The following is a 17,057-nucleotide window of genomic DNA, read 5'->3' as shown; positions in this document are numbered from 1 at the left end:
TATCCCAATCTTGAGTCAGACTGGTTCTATTTCCAAATTAGGAATTTATAAATATTACATGGATTGACTACCTGCAGGTAGTGCATTTTTTGAGCAAAATAGAATGTATCTCCAAATGTATTTCTGCGAATGCATATTCACCCCATAGACATATAATGCAGGCAGTCAATCCAAGTAATATTTTATAAATTCCAACTTTGGAAACAGAACCAGTGTGACTGAAAATTGGCACAGAGACAGACCCTAACCTCACACCTTTAATGCATTGTGCGAGCTGACATGTCACTTTTTTAAAATAAAACTTTGTTATCTTGAGAATGTGACTTACGAGTAAGTTCAGGGATTTACATATTGATAAACCGAAACCTGCAACCCATTCTAAAAGATTAAACACTTAACAACAATCTAGATTTGGGGTTCAATATGTCATTTCAGTTGCATGGCACTAATCTTTTGCTATAAATTCTGTATCTTATGACCCTGCTGCACAATGCTCCGAAAGCCAGTGCTTCCAAGTAAACCTGCAGGACTATAACCTAGTGTTGTGTGATTTTTTAAGTGAATTTAAAATGAACCATATTGGCCACTGTTTAGTCCCCTTCCCAGAATCCACCTTTCTGACGCCTGCGCAGTGCAGCTGTCTCCCGGCATGCCCCGCGGGGGGCCGGAAACGTGGGGAATTTGAATTTGTGGCGACGTTGCCGCTCGTGCCGGCGGCGGTTGGTCGGTCGGTCGGTGTGAGGCGCTGCTCCCGTTACCGGGCAGAGAGGGTGTAAACACAACACTGCCATGACTTCCAAGAACATCATCAGCAGCCGCTTCGGCCTGCGCAAAGCGGACGTGTCCCGGTCCGAGAGCGACACCGACAAGGTCCGGAAAGAAAACGCGCTGCTCAAGAGATCGCTGGAGGAGCTGAGCAAGGGCCAGACATGGGAGCGCGAGAGGAACCGCCTGCTGGAGGTGGGTCTCCGCCTCCGCCTCGGCCTCGGGACAGGACCCCCGGGGACGTTAGTGCACCGCCCGCGGGACCCCCGGGGACATCAGTGCACCGCCCGCGGGACCCCCGGGGACATCAGTGCACCGCCCGCGGGACCCCCGGGGACGTTAGTGCACCGCCCGCGGGACCCCCGGGGACATCAGTGCACCGCCCTTCCCCCTTCACCTGCCAGTCTGCTCTAGCGAGTTACCCCCCCCCCCCCCCCGTCCCTTTGTAAATCACTGACGTTATAAATGTTAACAATCACCTGGCAATATGCTATTTTACCCCCACCCCCACCCCCACCCCCACCCTCCTCTCAATTATCTCTCCACCCTGTAGGCTTTCTGCCTCTATTCCTGATGAAGGGCTTCTCCTGCTCCTCGGATGCTGCCTGAGCTGCTTTTCCAGCACCACTCTCATCCAGAATCTGGTTTCCTGCATCTGCAGTCATTGTCTTTCCCTAATAGAATCAGGAAAGCTAACCAATCCAATTAATGTTTTTTTTTTAAACTGTCTTCAGCACATGCCACGTCGGTTGTTTGTGAAAGTTGTCATGTAGGGGCTTGCTGCTTCATGCTTGTGTTTTTTCTTCCCAGTGCGTCAGCTAATAGCACTGACTGTAGAGACAAGCATGATGCCTTGAGCTATCTTCACGCACCCGTTTGCCTATCTCCCTGGCTGGCTGCCTTGAAGCTTTACAAAGAGAACCAGAAGACTTAGGAGTCGAATTAGGCTCTTCTGCCCACGGAGCCTGCTCTGCTTTTCGATCATTGCTCATATGTTTCTCAAGGTGAATGTGAGGACTGCAGATGCTGCAGATCAGAGTTAAGAGTGTGGTGCTGGAAAAAACACAGCAGGTCAGGCAGCACCTGAGGAGCAGGAGAGTCGGTGTTTCAGGTGAAAGTCCTTCATCAATCATTCCTTATGAAGGGCTTTTGTCTGAAACGCTGACTCTCCTGATCCTCAGATGCTGCCTGACCTGCTGTGCTTTTCCAGCACCACTCTCAACACTGATATGTTTCTCAACCCCGTTCTCCTGCCTTCTCCCCATGAACCTTGATCCACCTTACTAAACAAGAATCTATCTATCTATCTATAGCTGTCTCAATGATTTGGACTCCACAGCCTTCTATGGCAAAGTGTTCCACAAGTTAACCACCCTTTGGCTGAAGAAATTACAGCTGATAAACGTGTTGCTGGAAAAGTGCAGCAGGTCAGGCAGCATCCAAGGAGCAGGAGAATCGACGTTTCGAGCATAAGCCCTTCTTCAGGAATGGCTGAAGAATATGCCCGAAACGTCAATTCTCCTGCTCTTTGTTGCCTGACCTGCTGTGCTTTTCCAGCAACATGTTTTTCAGCTCTGATCTCCAGCATCTGCCGTCCTCACTTTCTCCTCCCTAAAGAAATTACTCCTCATCTCAGTTCTAAAAGATTGTTCCTTCTTTCTGAGATTGTGCCTGTAGATCCAAGTCTCTCCTAATGGAAACATCTTCTCCATGTTCCTCTATTCAGATCTTACAGCATTCTATAAGTTTCAATGTATTCCATTCGTCACTGCTTTGCTCACTCTCCTAGCTTGCCTGGGTCTTTCTGCAGCCTTCCTGCTTCCTCAACACTTCCTGTTCTTCCACCTATCTTCGTGTCATTTGCAAACTTAGTAACAATGCCCTCAGTTTCTTTGTGCTGTTCATTAATATATAATGTGAATAGTTATGGTTCCCAACACTGACTCCTGCAGAACTCCACTGTTCACTGGTTGCCATCCTGAAAAGAACCCCTTTATTCACCCTTTCTGACTTCTATAAGTCAGTCAATCCTTGATCCAGGCCAGTATCTTGCCCTTAATACTATGGGTTTTTATGATATTTAGCAGCCTCCTGTGTGATACCTCTTAAAGGCCTTCTGAAAATCCAAATAGATTACATCCACTGGCTCTCCTTTGCTAATTTGCTCAATACCATCTCAAAGAATCCTAACAGGTTTGTCAGACATGATCTCTGCTTGATGAAGCCTTGCTGACTCTGTTATTTTCAGTCTGCTCCTGCCCCACCAAACTCATCTCTGCGTACCTCGACACGGTCCTGTCCCCCTTAGTCCAAGAACTCCCCACCTACGTTCGGGACACCACCCATGCCCTCCATCTCCTCCATGATTTTCACTTCCCCGGTCCCCAACGTCTTATCTTCACCATGGACATCCAGTCCCTGTACACCTCCATCCCCCATCACGAAGGACTCAAAGCCCTCCACTTCTTCTTTTCCTGCTGTACCAACCAGTACCCTTCCACTGACACTCTCCTTTGACTGACTGAACTGGTCCTCACCCTGAACAACTTCTCTTTCCAATCCTCCCACTTCCTCCAAACCAAAGGAGTTGCCATGGGCACCCGCATGGGCCCCAGCTATGCCTGCCTCTTTTTAGGATATGTGGAACAGTCCATCTTCCGCAACTACACTGGCACCACCCCCCACCTTTTCCTCCGCTACATCGATGACTGTATCGGCGCAGCCTTGTGCTGCCACGAGGAGGTTGAACAGTTCATCCACTTTACCAAAACCTTCCACCCTGACCTCAAATTAACCTGGACTCCTCCCTCCCCTTCCTAGACCTTTCCATTTCTATCTCGGGCGACCGAATCAACACGGACATTTACTATAAACCGACTGACTCCCAGTTACCTAGACTACATCTCCTCCCACCCTGGCCCTTGTAAAAACGTCATCCCATATTCCCAATTCCTTTGTCTCCGCCGCATCTGCTCCCAGGAGGACCAGTTCCAATACCGCACAGCCCAGATGGCCTCCTTCTTCAAGGACCGTAGTTTCCCCCCAGACGTGATCGACGATGCCCTCCACTGCAACTCCTCCACTTCCCGCTCCTCCGCCCTTGAGCCCCGCCCCTCCAACCGCCACCAGGACAGAACCCCACTGGTTCTCACCTACCACCCCACCAACCTCCATATACAGCGTATCATCCGCCGTCGTTTCTGCCACCACCAGGGATATATTTCCCTCCCCTCCCCTATCAGCGTTCCGAAAAGACCACACCCTCCGCAATTCCCTCGTCAGGTCCACACCCCCCACCAACCCAACCTCCACTCCCGGCACCTTCCCCCGCAACCGCAAGAAATGCAAAACTTGCGCCCACACCTCCTCCCTTATTTCTTGCCAAGGCCCCAAGGGATCCTTCCATATCCGCCACAAATTCACCTGCACCTCCACACACATCATCTATTGCATCCGCTGCACCCGATGTGGCCTCCTCTATATTGGGGAGACAGGCCGCCTACTTGCGGAACATTTCAGAGAACACCTCTGGGACACCCGGACCAACCAACCCAACCACCCCGTGGCTCAACACTTTAACTCCCCCTCCCACTCCACCAAGGACATGCAGGTCCTTGGACTCCTCCATCGCCAGACCATAACAACACGACGGTTGGATGAAGAGCGCCTCATCTTCCACCTAGGAACCCTCCAACCACAAGGGATGAACTCAGATTTATATAGTTTCCTCATTTCCCCTCCCCCCCACCTTGTCTCAGTCAAATCCCTCGAACTCAGCACTGCCTTCCTAACCTGCAATCTTCTTCCTGACCTCTCCCTTCCCACCCCACTCCGGCCTATCACCCTCACCTTGACCTCCTTCCACCTATTGCATCTCCAACGCCCCTCCCCCAAGTCCCTCCTCCCTACTTTTATCTTAGCCTGCTGGACACACTTTCCTCATTCCTGAGGAAGGGCTTATGCCCGAAATGTCAATTCTCCTGCTCCTTGAATGCTGCCTGGCCTGCTGCGCTTTTCCTACAACACGTTTTCAGCTCTATTATTTTACCATTCACTTCCAATAGTTTGTATTTTAAAATAGGGAAATCTAAAAAGGCCTTCAATTGATGCCAACTTTTACATGTTAATTCCAAAATTTTAATTTCAGCTCATGTTGGTCGACTTAGTTGCTTGCTGCAAGCTTCTGTGTTTTGTTTCAAAGTGTAATGATGTAAACCAAATCATAGAATGATTAGTGTATGAAACGAGATTGTTCAGCTTGTCTGTCATCTCTCTGTAAGCGCAACTAATTTAGTCTCCCTCGTCAGCCTTTTCTCTTTGGGTCTGCAAACACTTTTTGCTTCAGGTGTCTATCCAATTTGCTTTTGAAAGTCTTAATTGACTCTGCCTCATCATGCTCTTGAGCAGTGTGTTTGAGATTTTAATCACTTGAAAAACATTTATAATTATGTTGTCTTTGATCCTTTTGCCTATCACCTTAAATCTTGTTCAATCTCTGTATTAAGCTGTATTTTACACCAATTCCATGCGCACTTGAAATTTATCACAATTTGCAATGCTTCCAATTTTGGTCAATTGCAACTTTTGAAGTTGTGGCATCTATACCAAGAAGGATTCCTGAGGAAGGGCTTATGCCCGAAACGTTGATTCTCCTGCTCCTTGGATGCTGCCTGACCTGCTGCACTTTTCCAGCATCACATTTTTCAGCATCTATACCAAAGTCAGTATCCTTAATAGATATTAGAAAATCAGTGACTCTTGTCCTCTTAAAACACCTCTACATACTTCAAGTTTGCAAAACAATTGTTCCACGATGCCCTGTTTATTGACTTTAAGCTAACCTTGTATCTGTTCCTCTGTGCCTTTTTTTGTGGGTGTCCAAGTTGTTACACTACTTCAAAAATCTTTTGGAATTCACGTAGAACACATGGACTGCATTGCCTTCATTGACCATTTGTGTTTTGTAAACAGAATAACAATCAAGTTGATTAATTGTGTGTTTTTCCATGCCCCATTCTTGAACACAGACTGTTTATTGGGGTGTGGTTCCATGATCTTTCCCAAGTGATTTTCAGGAAACACTGAGAAAATGTTTGACATTGAACTGTGCATGCACTGCAGCCAGTCCTGCTCTTACATGAGAACTCAAAGCAGAGCTGCAAGAATTTGATCCCGAGCAATTTTTCGGGGGCCGAGATTAGCTCCATTTGCAATTGACACATTCTGCAAAAGAGGAAATTGAACCTCAGCTATTCTGTGTCACCTTGGCTCATTCTTTTTTTTAAAAGGTCAACTTTCATTTCAGAGACCTGAAGACATAATACAGGTTGACATACAAATGCATCCTGACCGAGAACTTAGGTTTCAGGTGTGGTCTTTCTGCTAAAACTTTGAGTCCCAGTTTATCTGTTAGATCTGTTAATTATATATTAATTGTATTCACACAAAGAAAGGGTGCTTATTAATTCAGGATTTAGTTTTGCCTTGTGCAACAGACAACTGAAACTTTTGAGTTAGCTGTGCGTGTTTGTATTGTGTAACTCTAAATGCTTATAAAAATGTGTAATGGCTGGCTCCTGATTGGAGGTGTAGTGGACAGTGAAGAGGGTTACCTCAGATTACAACAGGATCTTGACCAGGTGAGCCAGTAGGCTGAGAAGTGGCAGATGGAGTTTAATTCCGATAAATGCGAGGTGATGCATTGGGGAAAGCAAATCTTAGCAGAACTTATATGCTTAATGGTAAAGTCCTAGGGAGTGTTGCTGAACAAAGATGTTGTGAAACTTGACAGGGTACAGAAAAGATTTACAAGGATATTGCCAGGGTTGGAGGATTTGAGCTATAGGGAGAGGCTAAACAGGCTGGGGCTGTCTTCCATGGGGTGTTGGAGGCTGAGGGGTGACCTTATAGAAGTTTACAAAATTGAGGGGCATGGATAGGGTAAATAGGCAGAGTCTTTTCCCTAGGGTTGGGGAGTCCAGAACTAGAGGGCATAGTTTTTAGGGTGAGAGGGGAAAGATATAAAAGAGACATACGGGGCAACTTTTTCACACAGAGGGTGGTATGTGTCTGGAATGAACTGCCAGAGGATGTGGTGGAGGCTGGTAGAATTGCAACATTTTAAGAGGCATTTGGATGGGTATATAATAGGAAGGGTTTGGAGGGATATGGGCCGGGTGCTGGCAGGTGGGACTAGATTGGGTTGGGATATCTGGTCGGCATGGACGGGTTGGACCGAAGGGTCTGTTTCCATGCTGTTCACCTCTATGACTCTATAACTTTTTCTGGTTCTCCCTACCATAACTAAGATGGAAATAAAATATCTTGTGGTACTATTTAATGAAATACAAGTGAATCCTCCTGGTCTGTTGGGAGATGATAGTACATAAATGCCTCAAATTTCTGCATTGGTGTCCAGTTGTACATCCATTTTTAGTGAATTTTTCCTTTTTACTTTTCTCATTGTATGAATCTGACCTTTTCAAAGACCACTCCATTTGTGGGCATCTTAGACTGAAAGTAGAGGTATTTTTTTCTCAATCTATTTTTGATCTTTGCAAAAGAGTAAGGTTTCAAGGCAACATCTTTAATATTTTTGCTTTTTTCATACAGAAAATTCTGGCACTTGAAACTACAAAGCAGAAACAGATCCAAGAACTTGAACAGAAAGACAGGCAGCTACAGACGATGAAAGATCAGTTATCCAAATCTGGAAGTAATGAGGTGAATGCCCTGCGCAGAATGCTTGAAGATAAAAATAATGATATAAAGAAAAAAGAACAGCTCTTCAAGTCCTTGAGTGAGGAAACTGAAAATCTGAAAAATAAACTGTCTGCAATCACTTTAAAATGCAAAGAACTTGAAATCAGCGTTCCAAATCTTTTACCTCAGGTAAAATTGTTTATTCAAGATATTGTAGTTTTATACACATCAGTTTCACTAATATCCCCATTTAATCTTGTTCCTTGGATTTTAGAAGCACCACTGTCTGCCAGTAATATCATTCTTCCTCTTCATATATCCATCCAGATGCCTTTTCAATGCTGTGATTGTACCAACCTCCACCTCTTCCTCTGGCAGCTCATTCCATACACCCTCTGTTGAAAATGTTGCCTCTTAGGTCCCTTTTATATCTTTCCCCTCTCAACCTAAACCTCTGTCCTCTAGTTCTGGCCTCCCCATCCCAGGGAAAAGACCTTGTCTATTTATCCTATCCGTGCCCCTCATGATTTTATAAACCTTTTATAAGGTCACCCCACAGCCTCTGACGCTCAAGGGAAAATAGCTTATTTAGCCTCTCCCTGTAGCTCAAATCCTCCAACCTTGGCAACAGCCTTGTAAATATTTTCTGAACCCTTTTAAGTTTCACAATATCCTTACGGTAGGAAGGAGACCAGAATTGCATGCAATATTCCTAAAGTGGCCTAACCAATGCGCTGAACAGCCGCAACATGACCTCCCAACTCCTCTCGTCAGTGATCTGATCAATAAAGGAAAGCATGCCAAATGCCACCCCCACTATCCTATCTATCTGCGATTCTACTTTCAAGGAACTAATAACCTGTACTCCAAGGTCTCTTTGTTCAGCAACACTCCCCGGGGCCTTACCATTAAGTGTATAAGGCCTGCATTGATTTGCTTCTACAACTGCAGCACCTCGCGTTTATCTAAATTATCTGAATTAAACTCCATTTGCCACTTCTCAGCCTATAGGCCCATCTGGTCAAGATCCTGTTGTACTGAGGTAAACTTCACTGTCCACTACACCTCCAATTTTGGTGGCATCTGCAAACTTACTAATATACTTACTATGTTCTCATCCACAGTATTTATATACATGACAAAAGGCAGTGGACCTAGCACCGATCGTTATGGCGCTCCACTGTTCACAGGCCTCCAGTCTGAAAAGTAACCCCCCCAACCACCCTCTGTCTTCTACCGTCGAGCCAGTTCTGAATCCATATGGTTAGTTCTCCCTGTATTCCATGAGCTCTAACCAGTCTCCCATGAGGAATATTGTTTGCCTTACTGAAGTTCATATAGATCATAACTATTGCTCTGCCCTTATCAATCCTCTTTGTTTCTTCTGTAAAAACTCAATCAGGTTTGTGAAACATGATTTCCCATGCACAAAGCGATGCTGACTATCCCTAATCTGTCCTTGTCTTTCCAAATACATGTACATCCTGTCCCTCAGGATTCCCTCCAACAACTTGCCCACCACTGATGTCAGGCTGACCGGTCTATAGTTCCCTGGCTTTTCCTTAACACCTTTCTTAAATAGTGGCACCACGTTAGCCAACCTAAAATCTTCTGGTACCTCACCAGTGACTATTGATGATACATATATCTCAGCGAGGCCCCCAGCAATTACTACGCTAGCTTCCCACAGTGTTCTTGGTTACACCTGATCAGGTCTTGGGGATTTATCCACTTTTATGCATTTGAAGATGTCCAGCATTACTTCCTCTGTAATATAGACATTTTTCAAGATGTCCCCACCTATCTCCTTACATTCTATATCATCCATGTCCTTTTCCACTCATTTAGTATCTTCCCCCATCTCCTGTGGCTCCACATATAGGCTGCTTTGTTGATCTTTGAGGGGCCATATTCTCTCCCTAGTTACCCTTTTATCCTTAATGTAGTTATAATGTATTGACATGGATAAAGAAGCAGAGAGTTGGAATAAATGGGGCCTTTTTTGCAGTGGCAGACAGTGATGAGAGGGGTGCCACACAGGGTTCAGTGCTGGACCTCAGCTGTTCACAACATACATTAACCATTTGGACGAAGGAATTGAATGCCACCCCTCCAACTTTGCAGCTAACACTAAGCTGGGTGGCAGTGTGTGCTGTGAGGAGGGTGCTAAGAGGCTGCATGGTGACTTGGACAGACTGGCTGAGTGGGCAAATACTTGGCAAATTCAATATAATGTGGATAATTGTGAGGTCACAAAAACAGGAGGGCAGATTATCTGAATGGTGACAGTATGGGAAAAAGTGAGGTGCAATGAAATTTGGGTGTCATGGTGGAACAGTCAATGAAGGTTGGCATGCAGGGGCAACAGGCAGTGAGGGAAACTAATGATGTGGTCCCCTTCATAGCAAGAGGATTTGAGTATTGGAGCAAGGATGTCTTGCTGCAGTTGTACAGGGCTTTGGTGAGACCACACCTTGTGTATTATGTGCAGTTTTGCTTTCCTAGTCTGAGGAAGGACATTCTTCTTACTGAGGGAGTCCAGCAAAGCTTTACCAGACTGATTCCCAGGATGGCAGGATTGACCTGTGAGGAGAGACTGGATCAACGGCTTGCATTTGCTAGGATTTAGAAGAATGGGGGTGGGGGGGAGATCTCATAGAAACATAACACTTTGATGGGGCTGGACAGGCTAGATGTGGAAAGAATGTTCCCAACATTGGGGGATGTCCAGAACAAGGAGTCACAGTGTAAGAATAAGGGCTAAGCTATTCAGGACTGAGATGAGGAAAAACTTCTTCACTCAGAGTTGTGAACCTGTGGAATTCTCTCCCACAAGAAAGCTGTTGGAGTCAGTTCATTAGATATATTCAAGAGGCTGCTGGATGTGGCCCTTGTGGCTAATGGGATCAAGGGTTATAGGGAGAAGGCAGAAATGGGATATGAGATTGCATGATCAGTTGGGATTGTATTGAATAGTGTTACAGGCACAAAGGGCTGAATGGCCTATTGTTGCACTTATTTTCTGTTCCTATGTTTCTTGACTGAACTAGTCAAATAAATACTGTAGCTATGAGTTCAGGTCAGAGGTGAGGAATTTTGCAGTAAGTAGTTAACCACTTGACTCCCTAAACACCACATCCACTGATGCTTGGTAGACAAGATGCATGGCAGAAATTCACCAAGACTCCTTAAAGCTCCTTGGCACCTTCCAAACCCACAACCATGACCATCTAGTAGGACAAAGGCAGCAGACATATGGAATGCCAGTACCTGAAAGTTCTTTCCAAGCCCAGTCGGCACATCTCACTTTCCATGGATAAATTAATTGTTTTGAAGTCATTAACTGCCTTTGTTTCCAGAACGCTATGGTCAGCAAGTTCCATGTTGAAAAGCTTGGTATGTATAGATGTAAAGATGGGTGGAGGGGCAGGTAGTATTGAGGAGATGGGAGGTCTCAGAAAATTTTGACAGGTTTGGAGATTGGACAAACAAGTGGCAGATGAAATACAATGTAGGAAATTTCAAGGTCATTTGCTTTTCTAGGAAGAATGGAGGCATGTACTATTTTGTAAATAGGAAGAAAATTCAGAAATCTGAAGTGCAAAGGGACTTGGGAGTTCTAGATCAGGATTCTCTCAAGGTAAACTTGCACGTTGAGTTGGTAATTAGGAAGGCAAATACAATGTTGTCATTTATTTTGAGAGGACTAGAATATAAAAACAGGGCTGTAATTCTGAGGCTTTATAAAGCTTTGGTCAGACCATATTTAGAGTATTGTGAACAATTTTGCACCCCCATATCTCCAGATGTATTGGCCCTGGAGCCAGAGAAGGTTCATAAGAATGATCCCAGGGATGAAAGACATAACATGAGGAATGTTTGAGGATTCTGGGACTACGTGTGATAATTAGAAGGTTGAAGGAGAATCTGGTTGAAACTTAGAGAATATTGAATGGCCTGGCCAGAGTAGATATTGGGAAGATGTTTCCATTGGCAAGAAAGATGAGGATCTGAGGGCACAACCTTGGATTAAAGGGAAAACTCTTTAGGACAGGGCTAGGGAGAAACTTCATTAGCCTGGAGGGCTGTGAGTGCCAGCATTTGCGTTTATTTAAAACAGAGATAGGATCTTGATTGCCAAGGGGATCAAAGGTTATGGCGAGAAAATAGAAAAAACATATCAATTATGATTGGGTGGGAGGAGGGGGGATGGATTGGTCAAGGTGAGAAAAGAATAGAGTTGCAGTAGGAAGAGTTGAGTTCTGTGGGGCAGGAGAAGGCAGAACAGTAGTCTGCCTGGGCAGTTCTGTTTGTCGATTTTGGGTTGGAGGTAGAAGCAAGCTGCCTGGGTTTGGGGGATTATGATTTTGGAAGTCGTGGAAGGGAGATCATCACATGAAATGAGATTCCTGACTGTTGTGGACACAATGGCCTGATGTTCCACGGTGGGGTCATGGTCCAGCAGCCCACACCAGACTTTGTCATCACATTGGCTGCTACTACTAACAACCCATTGTCAGCTACCCCTGAGCAGCTATTCATTCTCCCAGGCTGACCTTTTACCCTTCCTTTGACTGCCCAATTGATTGTCTCTTGGCTCCATCTCCACCTTCAGTTTGCTCCCCCCCCCCCTCCAAACCCTCAGTTTTCACCACATATACCAACCAATTCCTAGCTAAGATCAGTTCTGAAGAAGGGTCACTGGACCCAAATCATTAACTCTACTTTCTCTGCACAAATGCTGCCAGAACTGCTGGGTTTTTCAGCAATTTTATTGTTGTTCCCACTTTTTCCAGTTTCACCTAACTTTGTAGCTAATTTTTGCATCTCTGGAACAATCCTGGTAAGTTTCCTCTGCACCATGTCAAGGTCCTTCCCAGCCTTCATAAAATGAAGCAGAACGGCCTGCACTACTGTAATTGTGGCCCAGCCAGACTTCTGTAAAGCTTCAGCACAACGTATTAACTCGTACATGTATTTCAGAAGCCTAAAAGTCTGTATCACCTGCCAATCAATACACATGAAGTCCTGCATCCTCTATCCTTTTTAAAATTCTGTTATTACGTCTAAATTAGCTTGCGCCAAAATGGATCACCTCACGCTATCCCTAATAAATTCCATCTGCCATGTGCTTTCCCATTCTGCTGGCCTATCTGTACTGAACTTTTATTAACAATCTGGAATACACACTATCCAGACCAGGTGATGTTTACAATCTTGGCATAAGCAACGTTTCAATGGACTATGACTTACATTTTTAACACTACTATTATTTCTGTCATCTCTACCTCTACAAATGTTTAGTTGTCTTCATAAGCACTGGTGTAAAGCACTTGTTAACTATTGCAGCCTTGCCCTGTGGTTATAAGTATAAATTACCCTCTTTGTTTCAGATAGATTTCATCCTGCCTCTTGTATCTAGTGACTATTTAGAGGTAGTTAGAAAATGTTTTGAGCATTCTTTCATGTAAACTGCCACACCGTCTTCATTCTCTCTTTGCCAGGCGTCTCCTTTTGATTTACCTGCTCAACCTATCATATTTGGCTTAAATCTTGATTGAGAAATTTACTTGATCTGAATCATATGTTCTTCTTTGTTTCTTCATTGTTTCTATCACCCTTGTCATTGAAGGAAACTAAAGCCAGGATTCCCTTACCTTTCATTCTTGTTGAAATGTATTACCCTGTACCTGAAACATTAGGTTATAAACATATTAAAGGTTGTTCTGTGAAATTTTTGAACTTGTAAACCAAACTGTTTTCAGTAAGTTGCAGGAAAATGCTGATTAACCATGCATGGTGTAAGGTAGACTGCTCCAATTACTTACAACACCTAATTTTTGACAATGATGAACCAGATTAAACTCCCTCAAGATATAAGATGATAATAGCCGGGACCCTAACTTTCTCTTATTTTAAACGGAAATGCTAGGCATTACATGCCAGGTGTAATTCAGTTGATCAAATCCACCAGTCTTAAAGCAAAACACGTTTTATTCATATACTGTGGTTTAAAATACAACAAAAGAAATAAGAAATTGGAATTACTGAACTCTGTTGGAAAACCTAACAGGATAGTAGATTACTTACTTTATTGAAACAGTTACTGTTCAGTAGTTAACATTCCATAAACACACACTTGGTAAAGGCAAATTCAGTACAATAGATTTGTCTCATGGGCAGTTCTCCACTCCAGGAGGAAAGCATCTAAAGAAAACCTGAGTTGCAGGGAGAGATGTACCTGCAGCTTCCAAACCCATTTTCAAGACTCCAGCAACTGCTACTACGCAAAAACTAAGACTAAAAATCTTGGTTCAGTGGGAGCTTGGCCCCACCCATCCAATCCGCTTCTATTGTTTTAACATTTTAAAAAACTCAAGGCCTCACAAGCTGTTTACTTGATTGAAATAGACAGCTCCACGCTTAGGCCTTAAAACCTCTAAGAAAAAAGCGAAAAATACACCTCTTAAATTATAGTGCCAACACACCACCTCAGACACCTCTTAAAGCCATTGTTCTTGTCACAACTAATTTTTATTCTAATATCCCTCATCAGGATTTGTTTCCTGAAATTATCTCTACATGTATTAGAGAGAGAAGAATTCAGATTAATTTTGTTGTTAATTTTAAGTGTTGATTGATTTCCAGTTGTCCTAGTCATACTGCACAGAACCAGACCATTCAGGCCAAACCATTCATGCTGAATGTAGGTTTGTTTGCTGACGTTCCATGACCATACTAGGCAACATCTTCAGTGAGCCTCCGGAAGAAGCACTGTGGTGTAGCCCGCTGTCTATTTGTGTTTGGGTTTCCTTGGGCTTGTGATGTCATTTACTGTGGTGATGTAATTTCCTGTTCTTTTTCTCAGGGGGTGGTCAATGGGATCCAAAACAATGTGTTTGTTGATAGAGTTCGCTTGGAATGCAGTGCCTCTAGGAATTCTCATGCGTCTCTCTGTTTGGCTTGTCCTAGGACTGATGTGTAGTCCCAGTTGAAGTAGTGTCCTTCCTCATCTGTATATAAGGATACTAGTGATAGGGGGTCATGTCTTTTTTGTGGCTAGTTGATGTTCATATACCAAAGATGAACATCAACTTGCCAATGGACTGAGCAATGAAGGCAAGTGTGTTAAATGGCTTTTTTAACCACTCTTTCTTTACGTGACACAAACTTTAAAGAATTATGTACCCTGAATACCCGAGGTCCCTCTGTTCTATGACGCTACTTAAGACCCTTTTTACAAATCCTGCCCTTATTTGTTGTATCAAATTGCAATACCTCACATTTATTCAGATTAAAACCATCTGCCATTTTTTTCAGCCCATTGACTCACTTGATTAAGATCCCTTTGTAATCTTAAATGACCTTCTTCATTGTACCCTATACCACCAATTTTGATGTCGTCCGCAAAGTTACTAACCATGCCTTCTATATTCTCATCCACACAGTTATATAAATGACAAACAAAAGAGGACCCAGACGGATCCCTGTGGAACAGTGGTAGCAGGCCTCTGAAAAGCAATCTTTGTGGTTTGTTTTGGGGCTTCCAGTCCAAAAAGCAATCTTCCTGGTTTATTCTGGGGCTTCAATTAAGAATGACTTTGTTTTCATTTCATATAGTGCCAAAGTGGATCATCACATGAAATGGGAACACTCCAGGCTCAACTAAAAGATGTACGTATTCTAGTTATATCAATAGAAAACATGATGAAATAATTTACTGAAGTAGTTGGTTAATGCCTCTAAAGATAAACTGAAAAAGAGATGAATCGAGAATTGGGTATGGCATCTAGATGAAGCAAAAATAAATAACTATATAAAATTAAAATTAAGACTTCATGAACAGTCCCCATCAGTTTAAACCATGCATGTTTAAAACCGACTCACTTCAATGTTGTGCTCGGAACAATATCAGTATCCTTTTGCATTAACACTGATTTCAAATTTGTTGTGTCTAGTGTCTCAAATTATCCAATACTGTGGGCAGAAACAACTGTATTAATGATTGTTGATAATTCGTTAGTGAGCATAAAACTGGAGATAAAAACAAATCATCTGATGACTTTCACAGAAACTACTGACACGACCTGAGAAATATCTTTGCAATAGTTTGTGCCCCACATGGAAATCTGAAGATTTTCCAATCCATATCACATGCCTTAATGTCCTTGGAAAATTGGACTGCAAAAATGATTGATTAATGTTCATTGTGTGCTGAAAGGTAGGGAATGGTGCCAGTATAGCTGTGAAAGATGGACTGTTCCACATACCTGACGAAGAGGCAGGCATAGCTGGGGCCCAGGCAGCTGCCCATGGTTTGGAAGGAAAAGTTGTTGAAGGTGAGAACCAGTTCAGCCCAGTGAATGAGTGCGTCTGTGGAAGGGTACTGGCTGGGTCAGTGAGAGTGGAAGAAACGGAGGGCTTGAAGGCCTTCATTGTGGCGGGTAGATGTGTACAGGGATTGGGTGTCCATGGTGAAGATAAGGTGTTAGGGGTCGGGGAAATTAAAGTTTTGGAGGAGGTGAAGGGCATGGCTGGTGCCCTGAACATATGTGGGGAATTCCTGGACTAAGGGGGACAGTTAGGTGTCAAGGTATGCAGAGGTGAGTTCAGTGGGTCGACCGGGGCAGTAACGTTTATAAATCTTGGGTAGGAGATAGAATCAGGTAACTGGTTGTACTGAGCAGAAAATGTTTCAATATCTATTAACTTATGAAGTCAAGCCAATTAACTGGTGCACGACTTGAGTCCATATCAGGAATGCTTAAATTTTCTACTTAAAATGCTCCAGCAGTTTGTGTCAGTGATTTGAAAAGCATGACCCCTTCCTACTGTCAAAATTGCTGACACACCACTTCACTTTCTTCTTAATGTAGACTTTTAGTTTCATTAACAATTTGCTGCAAATCTTTGCTGTAATACCACAGCTGCAAATGAATCTGCCTACTATAATCAGTGAATTCTGCATTCGTAGAAGAGGCCATGCTTCTTGTCACTGGATGGGTGGAGACCGTGTTTGCTAACTTCTAATTGTAACAGCATTTGAGTTCTCCACTAGGTGTCGCACAAGGCTGCTTCAAATTAGTTTGTACTAACTAAGCCAGTCTTGACCAAATATTTATAACGTGGAATGTTCCAGCTGATAGCGGTGTAGTCTGAAGTAGTTTAATGGGTCTGTTCTTCAGTTTGAAGGTTTCACTTGCAAATTCACTTGTCTGTTTGGGATTAATGACTGAGAAAATTTAAGCATTTCTGATATGGAATAAAGTCGTGCACTTATCAATTGGCTTAACTTCATAAATTAATAGATAATGAAACACCTTCTGCTCAGTACAACCAGTTACCTGATTCTATCTCCTACCCAAGATTCATAAACCTGGCTGCCAGGTCGACCCATTGTCTCAGCCTGCTCCCGCCCCACTGAACTCATCCCTGCATACCTGCCCCCCTTACTCCCCATTTACATTTGGGGCACCACCCATGCCCTTCACCTCCTCCAAAACTTTAATTTCCCCGACCCCTAACACCTTATCTTCACCATGGACACCCAATCCCTGTACATATCTACCCGCCACAATGAAGGCCTTCAA

General features: G+C 43.8%; 1 protein-coding gene across 2 annotated transcripts in view; it reads left to right on the top strand.

Moving 5' to 3' along the window:
- Positions 1–665: 665 nt before the first annotated feature.
- cep55l (centrosomal protein 55 like) overlaps positions 666–17,057 on the top strand; it is a 34,581-nt gene continuing 18,189 nt past the window's right edge. Inside the window, exons 1-3 of one of the 2 annotated variants that reach the window (XM_060842379.1) lie at positions 666–960; positions 7,378–7,488; positions 15,088–15,141. In XM_060842379.1, coding sequence (XP_060698362.1) covers positions 790–960; positions 7,378–7,488; positions 15,088–15,141 — 336 coding nt within the window. In that variant the 5' untranslated portion in view covers positions 666–789. Of the gene's footprint in view, positions 961–7,377; positions 7,657–15,087; positions 15,142–17,057 lie in introns of both variants that reach the window. The other variant, XM_060842378.1, reaches the window with a different exon arrangement.

Source organism: Hemiscyllium ocellatum, chromosome 22 (genome assembly GCF_020745735.1).
Source record: "Hemiscyllium ocellatum isolate sHemOce1 chromosome 22, sHemOce1.pat.X.cur, whole genome shotgun sequence".
Taxonomy (NCBI): Eukaryota; Metazoa; Chordata; class Chondrichthyes; order Orectolobiformes; family Hemiscylliidae; genus Hemiscyllium; species Hemiscyllium ocellatum.
The sequence above is the reverse complement of the archived record's forward strand: the minus strand, read 5'-3'. Positions and strand labels throughout refer to the sequence as shown.